The 24945-nt window shown below is 46.1% G+C and overlaps 3 protein-coding genes across 4 annotated transcripts in view; all 3 read right to left on the bottom strand.

Moving 5' to 3' along the window:
• Positions 1-5: 5 nt before the first annotated feature.
• Positions 6-8668, bottom strand: IFI35 (interferon induced protein 35). 2 transcript variants are annotated; one of them, XM_054709198.1, is made up of 7 exons: positions 8492-8668; positions 2217-2336; positions 1178-1325; positions 976-1082; positions 687-873; positions 494-600; positions 6-366 (listed from the first exon to the last, which is right to left on the bottom strand). In XM_054709198.1, the coding sequence occupies exons 1-7, from the start codon at positions 8510-8512 to the stop codon at positions 85-87; spliced, it is 972 nt and encodes a 323-aa protein (XP_054565173.1). In that variant the 5' UTR covers positions 8513-8668; the 3' UTR covers positions 6-84. The 2 variants fall into 2 exon arrangements, with proteins under 2 accessions (XP_054565173.1, XP_054565174.1); XM_054709199.1 differs by having other exon boundaries at positions 6-353.
• A 1748-nt stretch (positions 8669-10416) lies between these two features.
• RPL27 (ribosomal protein L27) lies at positions 10417-13169 on the bottom strand. Its single transcript, XM_008149315.3, has 5 exons — positions 13089-13169; positions 12782-12864; positions 11686-11855; positions 10607-10717; positions 10417-10501 (listed from the first exon to the last, which is right to left on the bottom strand). Exons 2-5 carry the CDS (start codon positions 12860-12862, stop codon positions 10453-10455), a joined length of 411 nt encoding a protein of 136 aa, XP_008147537.1. The 5' UTR covers positions 12863-12864; positions 13089-13169; the 3' UTR covers positions 10417-10452.
• A 2384-nt stretch (positions 13170-15553) lies between these two features.
• RUNDC1 (RUN domain containing 1) overlaps positions 15554-24945 on the bottom strand; it is a 9492-nt gene continuing 100 nt past the window's right edge. Inside the window, exons 1-5 of the mRNA XM_054709055.1 lie at positions 24540-24945; positions 20363-20521; positions 18749-18947; positions 18053-18172; positions 15554-17659 (exon numbers count right to left, since the gene is read on the bottom strand). The exon at positions 24540-24945 is cut by the window's right edge and continues 100 nt beyond it. Coding sequence (XP_054565030.1) covers positions 16794-17659; positions 18053-18172; positions 18749-18947; positions 20363-20521; positions 24540-24945 — 1750 coding nt within the window. The 3' untranslated portion in view covers positions 15554-16793. The remainder of the gene's footprint in view (positions 17660-18052; positions 18173-18748; positions 18948-20362; positions 20522-24539) is intronic.

Below are 24945 nucleotides of genomic sequence, written 5' to 3'. Positions count from 1 at the left end.
CTCACTCCAGGCAGGCACTTTTACTGTCTGGGACAGCGTTTCACAACTCCGAGTCCTGCCCTCCGTTGACTAGCATGATCTTGATCATCCGCATGCACCCAACCCCAGCCCAGTTAGAGAACCTTGGCAGAGGGCTGGGGGGTGATGAGAAGGGCCAGCTCCTAGCTGGACTCGGTGGTGAAGACCGCCAGGCGTTGCTCTCCTGGGGGCACGACCGTCAGGGCCTCCACCTCCCCTCCCCCACGCGTGGGCTTCTGGAAGTGGACCTGCAGCACATCCTGCAGCTCGGGGCCATCCAGCACATCGGGAATGTTGAGCACCAGCACTGCCTGCGGCACTGGCTGGGACTTGATCTGCAGAAGGAGTCTGGAGGTGAGCAAAGGCTCATGGGAGTCAGGGGCTGGGGCAGAGGGTGGAGGAGGCAGGGCCCATGGAATATGACAGGGGCAGACAGGTGACCTGGCCAGCCCCCATTCCCCACCTCCCCACTTACCTCTGCCTTCTGGATCTCTCCACTCATGTAGGGAGAGACTTTCAGAGGGAACTTCTGCCCACCCAACGGCACGGTGAACTGGCCAATCCGGCACAGGTTCTGGGCCACTGCAGAAGGGTAGACCTTTAGCATTAAGGGCTTTCCCCCTCTGGGACCTGATGCATCTGCCCTAATTTCCCCGAGAGACCCTTACCTTCATCCTTAGCAAAGCCCAGCATGACACCCCCATGCAGCAGTTCCCGAGTCTCCACATCTCCACCCCCGTTCTTGGTCTTGCCAAAGAAGAGCTCCACCTTGTCCAGCAGCTCCTCCTCACTCAGCTTGAGCTTAGCAGGAAACCCACTGACCAGCACTCTCTGGCTACTCATCTGGCTGGACACCTAGGGGTAGACAAGAAGGAGTGGTTCCAGGCACAGCCCCGCTCCCCAGTGTCCAGATGCATGGCACCCCCTGCAGGTCCCAGAGCTCTGCCACTCTGTCACCTGGATGGTTGTCACCACGGGCAGCTCCACGGGCTGGACCTGCACCCGTAGCCGACACTCTTCCAGCTCGATCCGATGCTCCTTTTGTCGTAGCACCTGCTTGGCCACTGGATTGAGGGTGAGCGGGGAGGGGTGGGGGGGAGGCAGGGTCAGTACTGGGAAGCCTCCCAGCCTCCCTCCCAAGGCTTCCCAGAGAGCTCACCCTTGGGGTCATCAAAGATGATCAGAGCAGAGCCTCCAGGCAGAGGGTAGCAGATCTGCAGGTCGGAAACCAAAGACTTGGGCACTTCCATCTTCTCCTGAATGTGTCCTCGGAACACCAGGGGGACTTCAGGCACTGGGAATGGGACCTGGAGATGGGGGGGCGGGAGGGGACAGGAGGGCTGATATAGCCTTCAAGGGTGGGGGAGCTCTCGACTCCCTCCCAGGAGGAAAGTGTCCCCAGTTCCATGGGATTGATACTGAGTGCAAGGGATGAATATGTTTAATGGAAGAAGAGCTGGATAAGTAAGCGGATGAAAGCAGGTTAAGCTTGTTCTGGCACTTAAAAAGTATTTTTTTTTTTTTAATCCTCACCCGAGGATATTATTTCCCATTGATTTTTAGAGAAAGTGGAAGGGGGGAGAGGAGAGAGAGAGGGAGAAACATCGATGTGTGCCTTCCCCACGTACCCCAACTGGGGCCAGGGACTGAACCTGCAACCCAGGTACGTGCCCTTGACTGGGAATCAAATCCTCAACCCTTTGGTGCACAGGCCGGCCGATGCTCCAACCACTGAGCACACCGGCCTTGGTTGTCCTGGCACTTTATAGACAAGATTTTAGTTTGTCCTCACACAAGCCTATGAAGGAAGTATCTCTACTTTACAGATGAAAAAACAGATCCAGAGTGTTCAAGTAACATACTCTAGAACAAACTCATTAGTCAAACTCGTCTGTCAAACTCATTAGTCAACAGAGCCAAATATCAACAGTACAACGACTGAAATTTCTTTTGAGAGCTGAAAACCGACTTCTGTGCATGGGCCACGAAGTTTCAATTGCACTGTACGTGCACGCGCACGTGGTATTTTGTGGAAGAGCCACACTCAAGGGGCCTAAGAGCCGCATGTGGCTTTCGAGCCGCAGTTTGCCAACCACGGCTCTAGGACTAGGTTACACAGCATGGAAGTGGCAGAGCCAGGAGTGAAACTAAGAACTCCCCAGCTCTTTCTGCCAGGCCACACCCCTCTCCCAGCTTACCTTGTCTTGCGGGGAGTTCCTGAGCTCCTTTTTCAGCTGCTGCAGTTCCCGCAGCCTCATCTTTAGTCTGGCCTGCTCCTCCTGAAGGGTGTGTAATAGGCTCCCCACACTGAAGAATGCCTATTAGGACAGACAGAACAATCAGATATTCACCGACCTTTCCAGGGGAAGGGGATCCTACTCTGGACTCTCTCAGCTTAAGAACAACCCATTTGCCTGTCAGCATAACTATTATTGCTCGTCTCACATTCAGTTCTTATATCTCTAGTGACACATGATCTCGCTCATCTAGGGGAAATGATGAACAACATAGACTGATGAACAAGAACAGAACCAGAAACAAGGAGGCATCGATCGGACTAGCGGGCCTCAGAGGGAGGATAGGGGAGGGTGGGGGGAGGGGGGAGAGATCAACCAAAGGACTTATGTGCATGCATATGAGCCTAACCAATGGTTAAGTTCAACAGGGGGTTGGGGCATCCATGGGGAGGGGTGTGGGATGGGAATGGGGGGATGAGGACAAATATGTGACACCTTAATCAATAAAGAAATTAAAAAAGAAAAAAAAGAACAACCCAACCCCTTTACCCGGCCCTGGGCGGGTCCTGGCCCCTCTACTCAGGACTTGGCGGCCTCAGCCACGCTCTGAAGGGCAGATGCCTTTGCAGCAGCCATGGCTGGTTTATTATTGAGACCCAGAGTTTAACAAACACTGATTGAGCTCCTGCTGTGAGGTGCTGGGTACTGACACAGGGCAGTGGAAGACAAGAGCCAAGCCTCAAGCCTGTACAAAACAGAACCCGAGATTGTAAGCAATCACATGACTGACTGTGGAGGACAGCAGGAGTTTGGAGGAGGGTGAATCGCAAAAGGGTTAACACAGCGAGGGAGGCCTCCAGGGGAAATGGGTGCGTAGGGTTGCAAAATGTCATAATACTATTAGCTAACACACATTAAGCACAAACATGTCAGGCATTGTTTTATTTCTTCAAGTTATAAAAGAAAGTTTATTTAGAAAGTTACAGAGATAGAAGGGAGCCAGGTTGCGTAAGCTCAGGAAATAAGTTGCAGAGGCAGAAGAAGGGCCTTTGGAGCTTAGGAGGGAGGATGGCAAAGGTAACTACTCCTTTATATAATCTATATATAATAATCTATATATAATATAATCTATATATAATAATCTATATTATATATAGACTAGAGGCCCAGTGCATGATTAAATCATGCATGTGTAGGGTCCCCTACACACTTTTGCTTTTGTTCACAGGGGAGCTGGGTGCCTGTCTGCTGGTGCACCAGGCCTTTCAGAAGCCTCCGGCGCAAGGGATGCTTCTGAAAGGCCTGGTGCCAGAGTGGACAGGCACCCAGCTCCCCCGCTTTTGATGGTGCCCGGCAGGACGTGAGCTCGCTGCCCCAGAGGCCCCTTCTGTGCCGCAGCACAGCCATGGTGCAGACGCTGAGCTCGCGCCGCCGCTGGCGATGCAAGCTCAGCGTCCCGCCGGCCCAATCGGCCACCCCGAGTCCCGCCCCCCTGGGCCTCCTGACCAATTGTGGGCATAGCGAAGGTACGGTCAATTTGCATATTTGTCTATTATTAGGTAGGATTATATTATATATAATCTATTTATATGTTTATATAAATATAAACCGTTTATATAGATTATATCACTCAGTTCTTCCCGCAACCCTCTTGTCCTTACTTTACATATGAGGAAACCGAACGCTCAGAGAGGTTAAGTGATTTGCCTGAAGAAATTTAGCCCTATCAGTGTGACTCTACCCTGCTAATTTGTGCTCCCCCTGTTTAAAAAGTTTGAGGACCCCTGCTCTACAGTGAAGAAATCAAGCCCAGAGCTGGAGAGTAATTTACCCCACACCTCTCCAGCATGTCCCTTGACTGCTACCTTTTCCATTGTTCCAAGCTGGTGCGATTTGGAGCAGGCCCAGAGTGAGAGAGAGAGTGAGCTGACAACATGGGCAGGGGAATGACACCAGGGATAGGAATAAATGCACCTTTGTTTGTGGGTTGGAGCAGTTGCTAGCTGGCATAGTTCACTTGGTGGTTGGGAAGCCTGATAAATAAGGTCAGCCCAGAATCTAAGTGTGAGCTTGGGGAGATGGGACTCTGTCCTGGTCTTCTCTGTATCTCCAGTGCTCAGCAGAAGTCCCTGGCACAAAACAGGCACTTGGCAAATGGGTGCTGAATGAATGAATGAAGTGAATGAATAATAGGACGAAAGCATGTGACAGAGGGTATTGAAGACATTCAGTGAGTTCGCTCTCATTTTAAGCAGAGAAAAACTAGGGCTTGAATAATGCTGGTTTATGAGCAGTGAGAAAGGTAGCTCATTCTTTTTTTCTCTCTCTCCATTCTTTATATTTCTTTAAACAAGTGGTCACACACTCAGTGCCTATAAGGGCCAGTTAGATGACATCAGTGAGTCAAGGGAGCCAGTATAGTGTGATGAGGAATTGGTGGAGAGCCTAACAAACGGGAGTGAGCATATAACCCGCTCAAGTGGCAACCTCTTCTTAGCGCTAACCGAGTTTTTTCACATGGGAGTGTGTTGTGGTCCCAGTATCCCCTATCTCTCCCATTTTAAAGGGAAATCAGAAACCTGGATTTTTATTTGAAAAAGATGGCTCAATGTAAAAAATATATGAAAACTAAAATACATTGGTGGGCTGGATTCAGTCTGCAGTCCATTCTCTTTTTACTTATGCTTTAAATCTCGATCTAATTATACATAATTGAAAACCTAGTAATTGGCAATGCTATTTTTTAATAAATAGCTTAATAAAAAGAAATAATAGCTTCATAAATAGACTATTTTAAAGAAAATTTCAAGCTGGGGAGGTTAGATGTGATATCAGCAAGGAAATGGGGACCTAGTGAAGATTTCTGAAAGGGGGGGTAAGGGAATGGACATGGTGTTTAAAAGGAATCCTGGGAGTGATGGCAGGATGCACTGGGGCAGGAACCGTGGAGTGAGGGGAACAAGCCCACGCTCCGTGGCTCTAGTTCCCACCACCGTGACAGGAGCTGGCCTGGACCTCCGGCAGCGGCAGCCAAGGAGCACATGTGGGTGAGTACATTTCACGAAGAAAACCTCCCAGATACAGTGGGTGTTTGTAGTAAGGAGACAGAGGGCAGTGAAGACGATGCCAGATTGCAGACCTGGTGCCCCAGTTTGGTATAATGCCCTTGGCCCGGAGGGCAAGGAAAGAGATCCAGGCCTGCTATAGTAAATGCCAGGCACAGCTGGACTCTATCTCTTTTACATATCACAAAATTCCCTCCAGTCTCCAACTCCCCACTGAAACTTGTCTCTTACAGTAGCATAGGTGTATTTTCATTTAAAAAAATATATTTTATTGATTTTTAACAGAGAGGAAGGGAGAGGGATAGAGTTAGAAACATTGATGAGAGAGAAACATTGATTAGCTGCCTCCTGCACACTCCCTACTGGTGATGTGCCTGCAACCAAGGTACAAGCCTTTGACCGGAATCAAACCTAGGACCCTTGAATCTGCAGGCTGATGCTCTATCCACTGAGCCAAACTGGTTAGGGCTGTAAAAGCCTTTAAAGGAGTTTTAGCCTGGCTGGTGTGGTTCAGTGGTTGCGCTTTGACCTATGAACCAGGAGGTCATGGTTCGATTCCCAGTCAGGGCACATGCCTGGGTTTTGGGCTTGATCCACAGTAGGGGGCATACATGAGGCAGCCAATCAATGATTCTCTCTCATCATTGATGTTTCTTTCTTTCCCTCTCCCTTCCTCCCTGAAATCAATTTAAAAAAATGTATTTAAAATAAAGGAGTTTTAGCAGAGTGGTAGGCCTGCGGTGGGGGTAAATTGAGATGACCCTGGGGAACTGGAGTTTTGAAAAGGTTGGTGATAATATTAACAATATTGAACACCTATTGTGCTTAGTATGTGCCAAGCAGTGTGTTAAGTTTTTACTATATTAATTTATAGGTTATCTAGTTTAATTCTTTTTTTTTTTTTTTTTTATTTTTTTTTTTATTTTTTTTTATTTTATTGATTTTTTACAGAGAGGAAGGGAGAGGGATAGAGAGTCAGAAACATCAGCGAGAGAGAAACATCGATCAGCTGCCTCCTGCACACTCCCTACTGGGTATGTGCCCGCAACCAAGGTACATGCCCCCGACCGGAATCGAACCCGGGACCCTTGAGTCCGCAGGCCGACACTCCATCCACTGAGCCAAACCGGTCAGGCTCTAGTTTAATTCTTGCAGGTAAGTATTCTTATGAGGAAACTTTGCTATCCTTCTCATCTTATAGATAAGGAAATGGGGCTTAGATGACAATTTTAAAATTCCCAGGGCCACACAATAACAGGAACCAGGATTTGGAGCCAGGCAGGTTGGCTTTAGACTTTAGGGGTGGGGCACATCCGGCCCGCCAAGGCATTAGGGATGAGTTAATTAAATGTTTGACCAAATATAACAGGCTAATTTATTTATTTAAATTAATTTCAAAGAGGAAGGGGGAGGGAGAGAGAGAAACATCAATGATGAGAATCATTGATCAGCTGCCTCCAGCACGCCTCCCCACTGGGGATCGAGCCTGCGATCTGGGCATGTGCCCTGACTGGGAATTGAACTGTGACCTCCTGGTTCATATGAAGCTCAACCATTGAGCCACACTGGCCGGGCCAGGCTAATTTTTAAGTTAATAATTTTGTATGGCCTGAGAATGATGTTATAAATATCCAAGTGGCCCTTGGCAGAAAGAAGATTCCCACCCCTGCTATAGAGCCTGTGGTCTTTCTTATTACATTTAAGGGGCAAATGAGTTTCTAAGTGAGGGATCAGCGTATTTGTAGTGGGGTAGTAACAGGGAAGGAAAGACTAAATAAACTGGAGAGGGGATGAGAATCATTCATTCAACAGCTGTTTACTGAGTGTCTACTGCGTGCTAGGAACAGTGCTAGGCACTGGGGGTCAATGGTGAACTGGCTGGACCGGGGCCAGTCCTCGCAGAGCTTGGTCGGCATGAGGAGATGTTCACAGGTCAGGAAACAGTGGACCACAACAGACAGGAGGGAGCTTATTCTCAGAGGAGGCACACTTCTTCCTCTGACCCAGAAGGGGGCCCAAGGTTGAGAAGGTATAAGGAGGGGGAGAATTTGTGGGTGAAGATATCAGGAAATAAGAACGTGGGCACTTCTTGATAAAAAAAATACTATATATTTTCTGATCTTCTTTAAAAATATCTATTTTTATTGATTTTAGAGAGGAAGGGAGCGGGATAGAGAGCTAGAAACATCAATGACGAGAGAGAATCATTGATCAGCTGCCTCCTGCACACCCCCCTCTGGGGATCAAGCCCCCAACCCAGGCATGTGCCCTTGGCTGGAATCGAACCTGGGACCCTTCTGTCCGCAGGCTGACGCTCTATCCACTGAGCCAAACCTAGGGCTTTTCTGATCTCTTTTAAAAATTTTTGTAATTGATTTCTGAGAGAGAGATAGTGAAACACAGATTTGTTGTTTCACTTATTTACGCATTTGTTGGTTGATTCTTGTATGTGCCCTACTTGGGGCCCAGTCCTCACAGAGCTTCGTCTGGCATGAGTAGAGGTCAGGAAATGGTGGACAAGAGGCAGCAAGGAGCTCAGTTCTCAGAGGAGGTACACTTCTTCAAACTCACAATCTTGGAGTGTCAGGACGAATGCTCTAATCAACGGAGCTACCCAGCCAGAGCCTTAAATGTTTGGAATTGTCATGAGAGCAATTCTTAAGATTTTAGATCATGGAACCTTTTGGGTATCTAATGAAAACTATAGATTCTCTCCAGAAAAATGCATTCACACAAGGAACTCATCAGCTCCTGAGGTACAGATTCTCTAGATTTGTCTTTGAGGCAATGGGTGAGGGAACTAACTCCACAGGGGAGAGGAAATCCCAGCCTCGTTACTCAGCCTAGACCCGTGGTCGGCAAACTTCGGCTCACGAGCCACATGCGGCTCTTTGGCCCCTTGAGTGTGGCTCTTAAGCCAGCTTAGGAGTACCCTAATTAAGTTAATAACAATGTACCTACCTATATAGTTTAAGTTAAAAAATTTGGCTCTCAAAAGAAATTTCAATCGTACTGTTGATATTTGGCTCTGTTAACTAATGAGTTTGCCGACCACTGGCCTAGACCTTCAGCATGTCTAAGAGATTGACAGGGAGAGGCTAGGACACCCGGCCAGGCCAAGAGGAATGCTCCTCTGCTTCTCCCTCGCCCAACACCCTCCTCCTCACTTACGGGATCTGGAGTCACTGACATGGGTCTGTGATCTGGTTGGCAAGAGCCGAGGCTTCGGAGCTGGAAACAAAGTGGCAGAATCCACCCAACAGAACCCTTGCTTCCACCTTCTGAGGAGACTTATCTGCCGTAGCAGAGCCTGAAATGCACTCCACAAACAGTTCTGCCTGCTGGCTCTTTGCTTCCACTTTCATTTCTGGGAAGTCCCTGCCCATTTAGTGCTCACATGGCCAACGGCTTTTCCCCACCCCTCGGAGACTTCCTGGTCTCTAAGTCTACTTCACTCAGCTATGAGGCCTTAGGGGAAACTACCTTACTAAAAGCAAACTAAATTCTGGCCCCAATCAACCATTCCCAACCTGTCAATCCCAGCACAAGCCCACTGGTAGAAATTTGTCTGCTTGGTTAATAGATATTTCCCTAGAGTCCAGAATAATGCCAGGCACATGCAGACATTGATAAAACTGAATGACAAATGCAACCAGGACAAAGTCACTCCAAGTTCACCAAGCTGCTAGAATAGCATTTATTGAGAGCTGCTGTGTCCAATACTGGTTCTGTTTTGCATGAATTAAACTCAATCTTCAAAACAACCCCTTAGTTCTTTCCAGATTTTACCGATGAGATTATAAACTTCTGAAGTACATAAACTTGCCCACTGTCAAATTATAGCAAGTGAAACATGTATCCAAGCTTGGACAGTATTTGTTTTTCGTTTTTTTTTGACATTTTTTTATTGAGGTATTATATGTGTACATATCTTACCATTCCCGCCCCCCCCCCCCCGAGTTTTGCATCCATTGTTTATGCTTATATGCATGCATGCAAGTCCTTCGTTTGATTTCTTATCTCCCCCACCTCTCCCTATTGGACAGTATTTGAACTTGGGCTTTGAGAACTTGGATTTTTATTCAAAGCAGGGTTTCAATTCACTTCCACTTGGGACTCGAGTACAAGCTAACAGGAGTGTTTCAATAGAGATGTCCAATACTTAAAGGTGAGAAGAGCCAAATTCAAGTACATAAAACAGTTTTTCCTATTATTTTCATCTAGTCTGGGGTTTTTACACCGGTAACTTACTGAGCCCTTCTCACAGCCCCCCACTCCAGGTGGAAGTACGCCTCAGGCTTGGCGAATAGGTCTCTGGATCCTAGTTTCTTTGTGACCGAGAACCAGCTCAGCTGGAGAGCCTCTCATTCGTAAAACAGGGTCACAAGTATCAAGAATCACACCCTTTCTTCAAAAAAAAATTTAAAAATTGTTTTCAGAGGGGGAGGGAAACGATGAGAATCATGGATTGGCTACCTCCTGTACATCCCTTACTTGGGATGGAGCCCGCAACCCTGGCATGTGCCCTGACCCCAATGCTTAGGTTGATGCTTAACCACTGAGCAACACATACTGGGCACACACTTTTTTGCCAGTCTCTGCTAGCCAGGCCGTTAGGGGACCTCTTCCTGGTCCTACTAGAAATGGCTGCTCTTGGCCTGGCCCCATCCAGTGTGGTCCTCATTGGAGGAGCACCAGTATCACCAGACGACTTGGTAGAAATTCTTACCAACTAAATCTGACTCACAGGGTGACTGGTTTGACAAAAGACCAGTGCTAAGGTTTAAGAACCTCAGGTCAGTTCTCAATCAGTCAGTGCACAACCACTCAGAGGGGCTTTTGGTTGTCCTAATTGGTGGTAGGTGGGCAGGTGAAGTCAGGGATACCAAAAAACTCTGCACCTAAACATGTCAACAGTAGCCCTTTTGGGAAGGTCATTAAAGGATTATCAAGCTGAGAACTAGCTGAAGTCTCACAAAGGCAGATTTAACTTTTATATTTTCTCCATAGCCCCTCATCCACCAGCCTTTTATCTTATGACCGTTCTCCTTTCCCAGATGAATAAATAATACATGCAACAGGCAGACACAGGGATATTTTATGGATTTTTAATGACAGAAACAAAAAAATATCTAAAACCGCAGCTTCTGGAAGAACCATTTGTTCTTGCCGGTCTTGTACCTAGTGGGAAAACAAAGACACCAATGAGAGGAGGGAGAGACACATTTCTCTTTATGGGACTTAGCAACACCACACCCCAACATCCATCACCAAAGCCCAACTTACCTCTCTTCAAACTTGACTTTGGCCTCCCGTCGGGCCTTGCGTTTTAGAGCAGGGTCTCTGAAAACGTCCTTGTTGACAACAGTTTTGTCCAAGGGGATGTCCACAGAGTACCTGGGGACAATGGTGGGGAGTTGGACGCAGTCACCCAAGTCCTCCTAGGACAGTAGGGTACCAGGTTCTGCCTCCTCAGGAAAAACCATCAAAAGCTGTCCCAAAGTGCTGATGATAGGCTTTGGAAATCTCTAATATTAAGACTCATTTACATAAATTTAAGCCATTGGAAAACATCACACTCACTATTTTTCCAACTACTTATTTTCTAGCTATGAACCATCACTTTACTTGGTTCCTAGTAGGTGGCTAGCTTTCTATTTAGAGCCATTGTATTTAGTACTGTTCAAGTTCTGCCCATGCAGGGTGCCCCATTATGACAATGCAAGAGCCGGGAAGCTAGCTGCCTCAATCTCACAGCTTTCCAGCACATGAGAAAGGGCTCTGCTCTCTTAGGTCAGCACATTTAAGAGTGAACAAGTCCCAGTAGCAAACTTTAAGGCACATACTGCTGGGTTTGGCAATTCTTGTTCAGGTCTCTTTCAAATCCTGCATTCCTTTATAACCCTTGTACCAGGATAGTAGATGCGCTGCACAATACTACGAAAGGCCAGGAGATAAAGGGCCTGGCAGTCCAGTGAAATCAAGGGAGACTTGCTTTCATCGCCTGTAATAACCATCTGTGAGAATGGAACAGCAGAAGAGGTGGGCAGGCCAGATCCCATGCCCGTGTTTACTGTGGATGGAAACAAATCTTTACTCAACATTTAGAATTTTCATGAAAGAATGACAAAGAGCAAGCTTGGAGATTTTCAATTAGGCTTGGCAAAGTGAGGGAAACCACCGAAGAAAAGGACATGAAAATGATCCCAAGATGTATGAAAGGGGCAAACCACAGCCACTTTGTGGCAAACTGAAAATGATGTCTCCCCGCAAATGGCTGCAAGGTTGCCTCCTTATTCAGCAAGGCAGAGAGGGGGAAAAGAAACTTAAAAAGTCACTTTTATTCCCATTCTTGAAATGCTCACCTTGTGGGCATGAGGTGATTGTAGTTATAAACTTTCACAAAAGACTTGATCTTTGACCTCTTGGCAATTTTCTTCTTGCCCATGGCAGCTGTCACTTTTCGGGGGTAGCGGTCAATTCCAGCCACCAGAGCATGGCTGTAGGGGCGGTCCGAGGTGCCATCGTCAATGTTCTAAATGAGCAAGATTTACATTGGTATCAACTTAAAGCCTACCTCGGCCCTGTGCTAGAGGTAGGCATGTACAGAAAGATCATCTCCACCCCCACGTCTCTGAGACCCACCATCTTACGAAGAAAAACCACATAAAGCAGACACACCAAGTGCTATGCCAGATGCCCAGAGTAGTGAGGGTTAGGGCAGTATTCATGCCCACCAGGAAGAATATGGGCTCCTGGGAGATAAGAGGTTTTAAAATAAGAATAGCTATCATTTATGAATGAGGTCTTTGTGACCCGCCAAGCACTGGTTCTTAGGAGTAGAGGCAGGCAGCCTAACCCCAGTCTCAAGAAGGTGGGGGGGAGGGGAACCAGGAGTTCCAGTGTCCCCCAGACAGCTCAAGGCAGTGCTGTATGTGGTTAGACTTTAGGGACATTTCAAGAAGCTAAAAGATGTAGGCAGAAGGCAAACAGTGAAGGGCTGCAATAGGCTAAACGACCATTTTGATAGAAACAATCCTTCCTTTTACAGAATCCCAGTTGCAGCACTTACTAGCTGCTTGACCTCAGGTCAATTACCCAACATCTCTAAGCCTTAGCAGTAGGAAGAATCTTCTATGGTTACTGCAAGGATTGGGCACGAAAACATCTGTAAGGCAGTGTACCAGTCAGCAAACAAGCGTTCAATAAGCGTTGGCCATTATTATTATTATTATTATTTAAAGCCTCTTTGGTAGAGGGCGCGTTCTGTGTTAGGTGCCCAGGTCAACTTGTTTTCTTTTCCATTTTCCTCTTCCAAAGCCCTCATGCATTCACCCACACCCCTACGCGCAATGCTCAATGGCTCATGTCCCAAACTAGTTCGTGAATTCCAAGCTTGTGGTCCTCCGAAACCGGCCCAATACCGGGAAACACGGGCGTACAGGCTCGCGAGGATGGTACCTTTACGATGACGGCTTTGCGTCCGGAGTAGCGTCCGGCCAGGACCAGCACCACCTTCCCGGGTTTCATAAACTTGCCCATTTCTGCGGAGAGGAACAAGGGGCCCCTCAGAAATTCGCAAGCCCAGGCTGCGGGCTCTCGGAACTTCAGGCTGCGTTTACTATCGTCTTGGCCCAGGCCGCCCACGGGATCCGCTACGAAGCCGCCAGAGACAGAGGAATGGAAAGTACTCGGAACCACCCCACAACTCGACCCCCAGGCCGCGGATGGCGGTGGATTGGAAGACCCTCCGCAAGGCCCTACTCACCGAACGCAGCCACTCGGGCCTAGAGCAGAAAAGAAAGAACCGCACTTCCGCTAACCTTTCACCCCGGAGGTGGTGATCTCACTTCCGGTACCGCCCCTGAAGTCTCGACCCGCCTCTTGCGAGGCCCTGGCGGAAGAAGCTTCTGTGGGGAAAGCAGGGCCTGGCTGCTTATTGATTCAAATCAAACTTTATTAGTATATCCAGCAGAAGAAAAGAGCCAGGGAGTGCCGCCTATCGCCTACCCAGGGAAGAGCAGGGAAGGCTTGTATGCTCCAGCCTTTTGTAGTTCCTTTCTCTGACGCTAGGAGGGGACACAGTTTGAAATTTACTTTTTTTGCCTTGGAATAGTCAGGGAGCAAAAGTGTTTTTTTTGTGTTTGTTTGGTTTTTTTTTTTAGTGTCTACTGTGTGAACCGCTGTTAGCCGTAAGGAAGGGGAGACGAACATTAATCAAACAAGGGTACTTGCCCCCGACATTTAGAGTGTCGTGATGTCACAGACATTACAAACTAAGCAGTGAAGGAAGTGAAAGACGATGATGGTGGTAGCAGCTGTTTACCCTTTGCTAAATCGAGTTAATCTATTTAAGTATATTACCTCATTTGAAGCTCATGACAATACTAGGAGATAGGTATTACCTCCATTCTACAGTTGAAGAAACTGTATCTTAGAGAAATTAAGTAATTTGTCCAAAGTCCACAGCTAGTAAGTAAGTGGTGGAGCTGGGTATTTTTCCATTGATGTTTTTAGAGAGGGAAAGACAGAAATATCAGATGTGAGAGAAACAGATTGTTCACCTCCTGCATATGCCCCAACCAGGGCCCAGGACAGGGAAGATCCAGCAACTGAGAGGTACGTGTCCTTGACTGGAATGGAACCCAGGACCCTTCAGTCTGCAGGCTGACACTCTATCCACTGAGCAAACTGGCTAGGGCTGGGCTGGGTTTTTTAAAAAATCTTTCCTCAGCATCTAGCCTGGCCCAGGCAGTTGGTAGGCACTCAATAATGAATAAATACAGAGAACCTTAGAAATCTTTGCAACAAACCTTGTACTTTCATTGGATACATACCCAAGGCCCTTTTTCATTCTATACTTTAGACCTGGGCTGACTGTTCCTCCTCTCCTCCCTTGTCCTGACTGCCTCACCCTAAGCCAGTGATGGGCAACCTTTTGAGCTTGGTATGTCAAACTTCGCCAAAAAACTGAGCATAACTCAGGTAGTGTGTCACTTTGAGGAAAAAACATTATTTCACGATATTTATAGTTTAAATAACATAAATGTATAATTGTTATATATAACTGTATTTAATAAACCTCAGCGGCCGCGTGTCATCAGAAATGGCTACGCGTGTCAGTGCTGACACGCGTGTCATACGTTCGCCATCACTGCCCTAAGCTATGGGCAGAACTGTCTTCAGTTATAATGCAGATGATAATAGTGACTAAATTATCTGACTGCTGGAATGTTGATGGGATTATCTGTCTCTACACATCTTGGTTTCATGAACTCAGCAGAGCAATGGCTAACTGCCCATCTCCCTGCAGCCTAGTCCTTTGGCACCTGAAACTTCTGGCAGGTATATGGAAAATACCTTCTCTTCCCTGAAGTGATGGTAGAGGGGGATGGAAAAAGGAAAGAGGAACAAAAGATCTAGAAGCCACAAGATACAATGAGGTAACATGATAAGAGTACAGACTACAGGATATAGATTCAGGCAACTCAAGTTCAAATCCCAGCTCTTTCATCATGTATACCTAGACAACCTTCCTGCAGTTTAGTTTCCTCGGCTATAAAATGGGAATAATGCTGTCCTACCTAACAAATCGTGAGAATTTAATTTAATAGCCTGGCCTGTGTGGCTCAGTGGTTGAGCATCCACCCATGAACCAAGAGGTCTCCGGATCGATTCCCAGTCAGGGCACATGCCCGAGTTACAGGCTAGATCCCCAGTAGGGGCATGCAGGAGGCAGCCGATTAATGATTCTTTCCCATCATTAATGTTTCTCTTTAAAATTTAAAAAATTAGGATTAACACAAACAAAAATGCTTCCCATGATGCTAGCACAAAGCCTTAATACAAATTAGTTTTTGAGGATTAGAAAAAGATAATACTGGTGTGATACAGGGCTATGCCATATGACTATAGCAGTTATTACCCACCCTAAATAATATCCAAATAGGTTTAAAAGTGCCAATTCCTAAAGTGGCAGGTGTGGTGACACCTGTTGTGGGGATGGGACTGCTGGCCTGGGTGAGATGGGATGATAAAGCCAAGAGCACTTTTTAGCGAATTTATTTACGGAGACGAAAACTACCACCAAAGCTGTGTTGATCCAGGGTAGAGGTTAGAGAAGAGGCAGAATGGCCAGGAGCCAGGCACAGCTCGAGGAAATGGTCTGGATCAGATAATGCCCATGGACTTATAAATCAACGCCAAGGGGCTCTGAGGTCCTTACAGAGAATCTACACAAAATACTATATTTTATTAGCAACCACAGATATATCATTTTCCACAACATTATACATTTATTCTGCTTCACACAGGAGAACTAATTCTAATGAATTCTCAACAATACATCTTAAATAACATGTTGCTGGAAAAATTAAGTTAAAATGCACTATGTAATAGTGCAGACATAAAGTGCAGCTGCCAATTTAATACATGAAACAATGCTGAATCAGTAGTGTTGGAACTCATTTGGTTTTCTAGAAAGTGATACAATTTGCCCATCTTTGGTCAGTCCTGGAGTAGTATGCAGGCTGAATGACATAGAAACTAAAAAGGCTAAAATACTGAGGACCAAACTGGGCCGTTCTAGAGTCAGTTTTACAATGAAGTGTTCAACAGCAATCTGGCATATTTCCCACCCCCCACTGTCGTCCTTATCACAAGATCAGACCTCCTCCACCATCCAGCCTCCAAGACAAACGGAATCACAGCCCAGGAAGAAGTTGCTGTTGGTCACTGATGTGTTTTCCTATCCACACTTGATTCAGTTTGGCAAGGGTTCTCTTGAGAAGTATACTTCTAACAGGTCTACTCAGAACACTGTCAGCATGTCCTTGGGAGGTGTACAGAGGAAAGGTTACTTGCCAGAGGACATGGTACCAGACAATGGTTGTCATTCTTTATAAACAGTCCTCTCCAAAACGAAACAAAAGTATTGTCTGTGCTGTGTGAAGAGGACCACCTTGTCAGGAACAAACTTCAATTCTTAAAGGGATCATACTAAAATTAACTTGTAGTTAACTCCCTTAGAAATGCTAGTCTCAGACTATTCCCATTCCTAGTTTAGAGGCAGCTATGGAATATACACAGCCTCCCCTGAACCTTGGCTCCCAACGTAACCAATAGCAGTCTCAAGTCTAATTCTTCCAAGACTATCAACTCACTCATATTGTCACTCACTGTCATAAAGAGAATGGTTAGAGAAACCTGGATTTTCTAAAATTTATACCTGGCATGAGGAATTGGTACATTAACTATATGCCATGACTAATTTCTTTTACGTAGGCTCAAATATATGTGCCACAGGTACACTGTGGGTACACACCAGGGAAGAACCTTTAAATAAAACAGACTTTGCAGTCATTCGGCTAGGGGAACATCTTTAACCCTTCCTCCTACTCTCTGTTCCTATCTTAGAAGACTAACCATCTATCTTTACTGAACAAGGTGCTGGGGTAGGGCCAGCGCACTATCATCAAAAGGCATCCTTGATGTTCTTGAGCTGGCGCACAGCCAGGTCGACAGGGAGGCTGAACTTGAGGCTGCTGAGGCGACTGAGCAGGTTGAGGGCACTCTCAAAGCCTGTGTGTGCCATGTAGCTCCAGGGCTGGTAGTGGCGCTCGATGAGTGATGCCGACTTGCAGATAAGGTTCACCCAGGACACGAGACGCTGCTCATTTAGTGCCATGCACACCAAGGCCTTCAACTCTGAGTCTGCACTGCGCTTAAAAGGGTCATGCTCTGTCAGCACCATATGGATGGCTGTCAGTAGACTCTGTTTGGGAGTCATAGCAGTGCCTCCCATAACAGGCAGGGCAAAGGACTGGGAGAGCTTCCGGGCTGGGGATTCCACGTAAGCGCGGCCATTCTTCGCATGGTAGTACTTTACAAAGAGCTCCCAGGGATGCATGGCCTCGGGGGCCGAGGAGAAGGCTGGCAGCAAACAAGCAATGGGGGCCATGACGAGGCTCATCCCTGGTGACGAGGCATACAGTCCGTGGGCCAGCAGGTCCCTCATGGCCACTGTCAGCTCCTTTCGCACAGCTGTAGTCAGCTCGTCCTTGCCTCCCAGAGAGAGGTCCTGGAGGTTGGCAGAGGTGATGACGTGGCCGTAAGGCTGTTGCCTTAGGGCTAGCTGCTTCACTCTGTCTACTGACACCTCCAGCCTCTTCAGTAAGGGAGAGTAGTCCCTGTCAGCCTGGCCCGTTGGCCACAGGGTTTGTGGGATGTGGCCTGTGGCACAGCCAAACTGGCTAACAGCAAAGATCTGGAGCACTGCCAGTGCTCGCCGCATCAGGTGCAGCCCCGTCTCCCGCACTTTCTTCACATCTTCTGCCTTTGCTGTTTGGAAAACGCAACACTCATCAGTTAGGGCCATAATAGCACAGAAGTACATTCAATAAGTCACAAGTTGAGATCAAGTATTGCTTTTGAGCTATATATAGGTCCCACATGAAGCCAAGAGCACCCAAGGATGTCACGGGACTTCCCTTTTTTTGGGTTAATAACAACTATATTGAAATATAATTCACATATCATACAATTCACCTATTTAAAGTGTACAATTCAGTGGTTTTTTAGTATATTCAGAGAATTGTGTATCCATCATCCCCAAAATAAACCATGTACCATTAGCATTCTCCATTACCCTTCTTTCCAACCTCCCAAGCCCTCAGCAACTACTGATCTATTTTCTGTCTCTATAGATTTGCCTAATCTGGGAGCTGTACTTACGTTTGCTGTTTCTAGGAGGCAGTCTGCTGCTGCCAGGTCTGGTGGAGCCATTCCCCGTCTTCCCACTGGCCTTGCACTCACAGTGTCCATTATCCGTCTGCAGTGGGTTTCCCACTTCATCTATAATCAGAAGTTACAAAGAGAAGATACTTCTTTAGCCCCTTGATGGCAGATTTTCAAAGAAAGAATATTTACTAGTGCCTACTACATGACAAGACTTACAAATATATCTTACTTAATTGCATAAAACAGTGACTGGTATATAGTAGTTGGCTCAAAAAATATTCGCTGAGTGAAGAAAGCATGAATCATTTTATGGGTGAGGAGAGTGGGACTAGAGAGGTTAGGAACCTGCTCAAGGACATGAAGCCAGTGAATGGCAGAGTGAGATTTTAGCTATCTGGTTACTCACCATGCTAGCTCCCTTACTAAGGGATCAAACCCTTTAAAGAGTACATCAAGACTGGCACCTTTAGGTATTAGTACTTATCCTACCTAATAAAAGAGTAATATGCAAAGTAACCATCACTCCGCTATACCCATAAACCACGCCCACCAGCCAATCAGGAGCAAATATGCAAATAAACCCAACCAAGATGGCTACAGCCACAGAGAGCAGGAGGGAGGCTTTGGAATTTCGTGCACCGGGCCTCTAGTAATATATATAATTATCACATCTGTCCACCCCCCTCTGACCTTGGATGAAGTTGATAAACATCTCGAGATCTCGGATCTGAGTTTTCAGCTGCTCAACCAACTGTTCTTTCACTCGGGCTGGATTTACAATCTGAGCCACAGCTGCATCAACACGTTGCCGAAGCTCTTCAGTAGTCAGTGAACTGATGTCCTCATTCAGATTCATGTCCAGTTTCTTTATTAATTCATCTATGATCACCTATCAAGACCACAAGCAATGAGCACACCCTTTGGAATTTTCAGGGAGAAGGTTAGGAAGAAAGATAATCTTTACTGGTATACCTCCTACCCTTAAATAGAAATCAAAGACACAAAGAACGATCAAATTCGTGAGAGAAATGATGTAATTGCTTATTAGGTAAGGATAGACCTTTACTTCTCTGGGAGTAACAAGAACCTTTGGTTCCTGTCTGACAGAAATGGCTCTTCTAACTACAAATGTTCTACTGGGCTAGGCAACTTTCACTTAGGTGACTAACAGTATGAATAATCCAAAGTGGCTGATGATCCAAAAAGCCTCATACTTAGCTTCCCCCAATGTCTCCAAGAGAATAAATACTGGTTTCTCTTAGTTTCTAGTCCTTCTCATCCCTTCTTGTTCTACTCTAAGTAACTAAAGAAAAATTTTCACAAAACATTAAGGTATATTACAGCCAAAATATCCTACTGACAATATTAGGAACAATGAAATCTTGGTAATGCAACTCCAACCCAGGCAGAGAAATAGGCACATCGAAAGGAGAGACAAACATGTAGGGGAGGCTGTAGCTGTATTTCTACTAGCTGATTTACCTGCATACCCAGAAGTTGTTTAAATAAATACAGCATTAAAGTCAGTCTGGATTCCTGGTATATTTATCAACTGATTGTGGGGGAAAAGCTAGTTTACATAGTATGATCTGCCCAAATAGAACTATTTTAATGATCAAATGAAAGAAAGTATTACTTATTACTACTACTATCTATACTAATAAGAGCCTAGATGGCTCTCGTGCCCTCATGCAATGCCCTCATGTCATCACAAGATGGCTGCCCCCATGTCACAAGATGGTCGCCACAAGATGGCTAGCAGGGGAGGGCAGTTGGGGGCAACCAGGCCTGCAGGGGAGGGCAGTTGGGGGCCACCAGGCTGGCAGGGGAGGGCAGTTGGGGCGATTGGGCCAGCAGGGGAGCAGTTAGGCATCAATCAGGCTGGCAGGGGAGTGGTTAGGAGGCAATCAGGCTGGCAGGCATAAGTGGTTAGGGGCAATCAGGCAGGCAGGCAGGAGAGTGGTTAGGAGCCAGCAGTCCTGGATTGTGAGAGGGGTCCCAGATTGGAGAGGGTGCAGGCTGGACTGAGGGACACTGCCCCCCCCCATGCACAAATTTTGTGCACTGGGCCTCTAGTTATTAATAATAATCAACAAAAAGGTAGAGCTCAATCATCATATTATAAAGCTTTGGAACTCGTGTTTCCATGTGTGAATAAGGACTGTAATAGTAAAATTTCCTTTGATTTGGGCCAGCAAAGGGATTCTCAGTAAGGCCCAGGACAAACAATTTAGGAGAGAATAAATGCTGGGAAGAATAAACACTGGAAGGAACAGTGTTTAGGTAGTGGTGGCATCTACTTACCCGCTGTCTTTCCAAGACCACAGACTGTGGTAGGGAATCGTAATTGCCCTCTTGATAGGCAAATGTTTCCAGATCATCTAGTTGGGTTTTGAGCTGCAGTATCAGTTCTTTCTGCTTCTCCCTTTGGGTTTCCAGACGTTCCCGTTTCTCCTGCTCACTCTAAGATGAGAAAATACTTAGGTTTATTTCATAGGAAAAGGAAAATTCAGGGCACCTCAAGAATCCTCTCAAGCCAATAATGACTAGCAAAATATAAGACATTTCCAAATAATCCAGATGAAATACAGAATTTATAAGATAGACTCAAAAATAAGAATAATTATTTCATACAGGGAAATTTATTAAATGTGTTTTCTTTAAGAAAATATTTGTCTCTCATTGGAAATAGGATATGAATACAATGGGGCCTTTTGTTAAGATTGTGTTTTTTTTCCCCCTCAAAGGTCTATTAGGAGTGAGACAACTTATCTTAGCCAAGACAGCCTCCCAGGAATTAGCCATGCCATCTTCCATAACCAACTCCTGAATATGTTCTGCAGAGAATCTGGAGGTAAGGGTGTAGAGAAAGGCTTTATAACTCATAACCAGTGGTTTTTTTTTAAATTGATTTTTTACAGAGAGGAAGGGAGAGGGATAGAGAGTTAGAAACATTGATGAGAAAGAAACATCAATCAGCTGCCTCCTGCACACTTCCCACTGGGGATGTGCCCGAAACCAAGGTACATGCCCTTGAGTCTGCAGGCCGACACTCTATCCACTGAGCCAAACTGGCCAGGGCACCAGTTTTTTTTTAAGATTCAAAGTCCATTCAATATTTTATAGACATCTACAAAATCAAAAGACTACATGCAGATACCTGGGGCAATAAAGAATCCAAAGCCAAGTAATGGGGGTGGGAAGGTAATAGTGTTTTTTTAAAAAGAATGTTTGGTAAGTTTCCCTGAGCAGTGATTCCCTTTCCCACTGTTGGCCACCAGGTAGTTTCCGCATTTAAATGATTATAATCCCTTCAGGGTGGCAAAGTCTTGCCAATGTATACTCAAATACTGGTTTTCCCATGCCTTTCTTGAGCAGCAAAACAAAGCAAACCCAGCACATTATGCAGGGATAGGGCTGCATTTCAAACTAGAAGTCTATAGGATATTAAATTTAACCTTAAAATGGTACTTACCAAGCCCTCCAGAAGTAAGGTATGAGGGAGGACAAATGAAAAACAAGTTAACTTTTTGTTCAAGTTATTTAAAAATCAATGCTCTTGCTTTACCTTTATTCAACATGAAAGCAAGCCTTTTCTCAGGATACTCCCTCTGCAATCCTTTCTGAGTGTTTTCTTAGAATCCTTTTTCTCTTCCTGTCTTAGTGCAGGTTTAAGCTATCCTTTAAAAGAAGGTTTCCTTGATTTTCCCAGGCAGAACTGATCATTCCTTCCACTGTATTTTGTACACACTTCTACTCTAGCTCATGTCACATTATAATTATTTGTTTAGGATTCTGTCTCCCCCAGTCTATGAGCTCCTTACAGGCAAGGGCCTTGGCTTTGTACTCTCAAGGCCTAGCACAGTGCCTAGCACAGGGTAAACTCTCAATACACATTTGTTTTATGTTATTGAATCACATACAGAAAGGCATATTCCAAACACAATAGCCCTCCTATCCTCAGTTTTGCCTTCTGTGATTTCAGTTACCTGCAGTTAACCAAGGTCCAAAAGTATTAAATAGAAAATTCCAGAAATAAGCAATGCAAAAGTTTTAAACTGTGTACTCTTCTGAGTAGCATTATGAAATCCTGAGCCTGAATCTTCCCCTTGTCCAGAGTATCTAGGTATCCATGCCGTATCCACTACCCACCCATTAGTCACTTAGTAATCGTTTTGGTTATTTGGACTGTTGCAGTATTACAGTGCTTGTATTCAGGTAATCCTTCCTTTACTTACTATAGGCCCAAAGTCATTCACAAAACTTTTATTACAGTATATTGTCATAATTGTTCTATTTCATTAGTAGTTATTGTTGTTAATCTCTTATTGTGCTTAATTGAAAAATTAAACCTTATCATAGGTAAGTAAATATAGGAAAAAACACAGTATGTATGTTCAGTACTATCCGAGGTATCAGGCATCCACTAAGGGTCTTCAAACATATTTCCCTTGGATAAGCAGGGACTAGTGTAATGAACTCTGACTAGAAGTCTAACCAGCTTAAGGAGCACGACTGGGTAAACTTTGTGTTTTCACTGTACCCCAACTTTATGAAAACAAGGAAGGAAGAAACCAGCTATAAATCCTGACTCCATTTTCATGAGAATGGTGAACTTTGCCATAATAGTTCTAGTATGTTATTTATTGGAATGTGAGCAAACAAGCTTAATAGAACAAGGAGCTCTGGTGCAAGGCAGGAAATAACAGAAATAATTTCCAGTGTGAAGTGAGATAAAATACTGGTTTAAAAAAATCAGGAACTGATAAGAAGTAAATCATTTGGTTCACATATATCCCCCACTACCTGTTCTTGTATCAATATTTGTACACAAGATCACAGCTGTTGATTAGATACTTTTGAACACTACATATTTTTTTCAAAGTTGTTCTCTGTTTTTGAAAGTGAAAATGAACAATCAAAAGAGCAAATCCACAGAGAACCTTTGGTGCTCCTCACATCTGAACAGGGCCTGCCCACAGTGATTCTTTCTATCCTTTCTATTCCTTAAGAGTCTGGCAATTTGACGTGGCTGCTCCTTGTTTGTGCAAGGAACTGTGGGTATTTGGAAAGAAGGGTGGAACAGTAAACACAGGATTGCATTAGAAACATTTCAGATGAAAATAATTCAGTATCTGCTATTGATAAATCTTCTTGGTTAAAACCAATTTAAGTGGGAAGAAAGCACATGTGGGTTGTAGCTTTAAGAATAAAAAGGTGGGCCCTAACCGGTTTGGCTCAGTGGATAGAGTGTCGGCCTTTGGACTCAAGGGTCCCAGGTTCGATTCCGGTCAAGGGCATGTACCTTGGTTTCAGGCACATCCCCAGTAGGGGGTGTGCAAGAGGCAGCTGATCGAAGTTTCTCTCTCATTGATGTTTCTAACTCTCTATCCCTCTCTCTTCCTCTCTGTAAAAAAATCAATAAAATATATTTTAAAAAAACACCAATAAAATACATTAAAAAAAAAAAAGAATAAAAAGGTGGTAGCCCTAGCTGGTTTGGCTCAGTGAACAGAGCGTTGGCATGCGGACTGAAGGGTCCAGGTTCAATTCCAGCCCAGGGCACCTGCCCGGGGTTGTGGGCTCGATCCCCAGTAGGGGGCGTGCAGGAGGTAGCCATTCAATGATTCTCTCTCATCATTGATGTTTCTATCTCTCTCTCCCTTCCTCTCTGAAATCAATTTATTTATATGTATAAATAAATTGATTTCAGAGAGGAGAAAAGACAGTAAGTCTCTTCAACACGTATCTACAACTGCGTATTTCCAGGGATTCATAGACTGTAAGGGAACGTGCCCTTGGTGTGGTATACAGACTCTCATAACTTCTTGAGGTAGGCTAACGGACTGAATCTTGTCAGTTACCAATGGAATCTCATTTAGCATATCTAGTTACTAAGAAGGATGGGGAAGGAGTTTTTAAAATACCAGCATTAGAAAATTCATGTAACCAGGAGTTGTGTTCCTTTTAATGACTAAGATACCCTGTTGTTCACCAAAGCTCTCACTCAGACAAGAGTCTAAAGATGAAAGATTCTCTAGATTCCAGGAAAACACCGACAGAGCGTAGATCTAATTTTCCACGATTTCCAATTCACTTGCTCTTCACCCGCCAATTTTCCCAATCCCCAGGGTCGGGGCACCCTATCAGCAAATGTGCCAGGTGTTTGATAAGGTGACTGCAAGGTGAGCGGAAGTAGCATTGCTTTGGTTGGCTGCTCTGTTGCCCTCTCCATACTCTCTTCGCCCACCGCTCCTTTGCCCTTCAGGTCATCACACCTTCGGTGGACACCTCTCTCCACGGGTTCCCAGGCCTTTTTGTCCTCCTGTCCACACCCCTGTCTCAAGCTTCACGTCTCGGACGCGCGTACTCACCTAGACAGGTCGGCTTCTCGCCACTGCTACCTCCATCCTCGTCAGCATCGCCACCCACCCGACCCCTCCTCCTCCATACCCCTCGGGGCCCGGCCCCTGCTGCTCACCTGGTCCTCGCCCCGCAACCGTGGCCGGTCCCCCGGCAGCCCGTCGCTCCCGTCGCAGGCGGGGTCCTCGGGCTCCCCATAACCCAGGACATGAGGGCAGCCGCGGAAGGCGAAGTCCTCGAGCTCGCGCAGGAGGCGCTGCTGCTCCGCCGGCGCCCCGCGCACCACCTGGCGCAAGCGGAACTGCACCTGCGCAAAGTGCGAGGACAGCGCGAGCAGCGCCGAGTCCAGCCGCCGCCGCTCGGCCCGCAGCCGCCGCAGTGTCCGGCCCGGAGAGTCGGGCGGGGAGCCCGGGGCCGCGCCGGGGTCCTCGGCAGCCGCCTCTTCCGAGAACGCAGTCGCCCCAGGCCCGGCCTCGGCCACCGCCCCGACCGGGGCCCAGCGCACCGCCTCGCACGGCGGCAGC

The sequence above is a fragment of the Eptesicus fuscus genome, chromosome 20 (assembly GCF_027574615.1).
Source record: "Eptesicus fuscus isolate TK198812 chromosome 20, DD_ASM_mEF_20220401, whole genome shotgun sequence".
Classification (NCBI taxonomy): Eukaryota; Metazoa; Chordata; class Mammalia; order Chiroptera; family Vespertilionidae; genus Eptesicus; species Eptesicus fuscus.
The sequence above is the reverse complement of the archived record's forward strand: the minus strand, read 5'-3'. Positions and strand labels throughout refer to the sequence as shown.

Excerpts from the sequence above, each read along its gene's own strand:
- IFI35 (XM_054709198.1), bottom strand. The coding sequence starts at position 8,512 with ATGTCAGTGACTCCAGATCCC. Across the intron at positions 2,337-8,491 it reads TGTCAGTGACTCCAGATCCC|GCATTCTTCAGTGTGGGGAG; the intron begins GTAAGTGAGGAG and ends CTGTCCTAATAG. Across the intron at positions 1,083-1,177 it reads CATCTTTGATGACCCCAAGG|TGGCCAAGCAGGTGCTACGA; the intron begins GTGAGCTCTCTG and ends CCCTCAATCCAG.
- RPL27 (XM_008149315.3), bottom strand. The coding sequence starts at position 12,862 with ATGGGCAAGTTTATGAAACCCGGGAAGGTGGTGCTGGTCCTGGCCGGA. Across the intron at positions 11,856-12,781 it reads GCAAAGCCGTCATCGTAAAG|AACATTGACGATGGCACCTC; the intron begins GTACCATCCTCG and ends TTGCTCATTTAG. Across the intron at positions 10,502-10,606 it reads AAAGTCAAGTTTGAAGAGAG|GTACAAGACCGGCAAGAACA; the intron begins GTAAGTTGGGCT and ends TTTTCCCACTAG.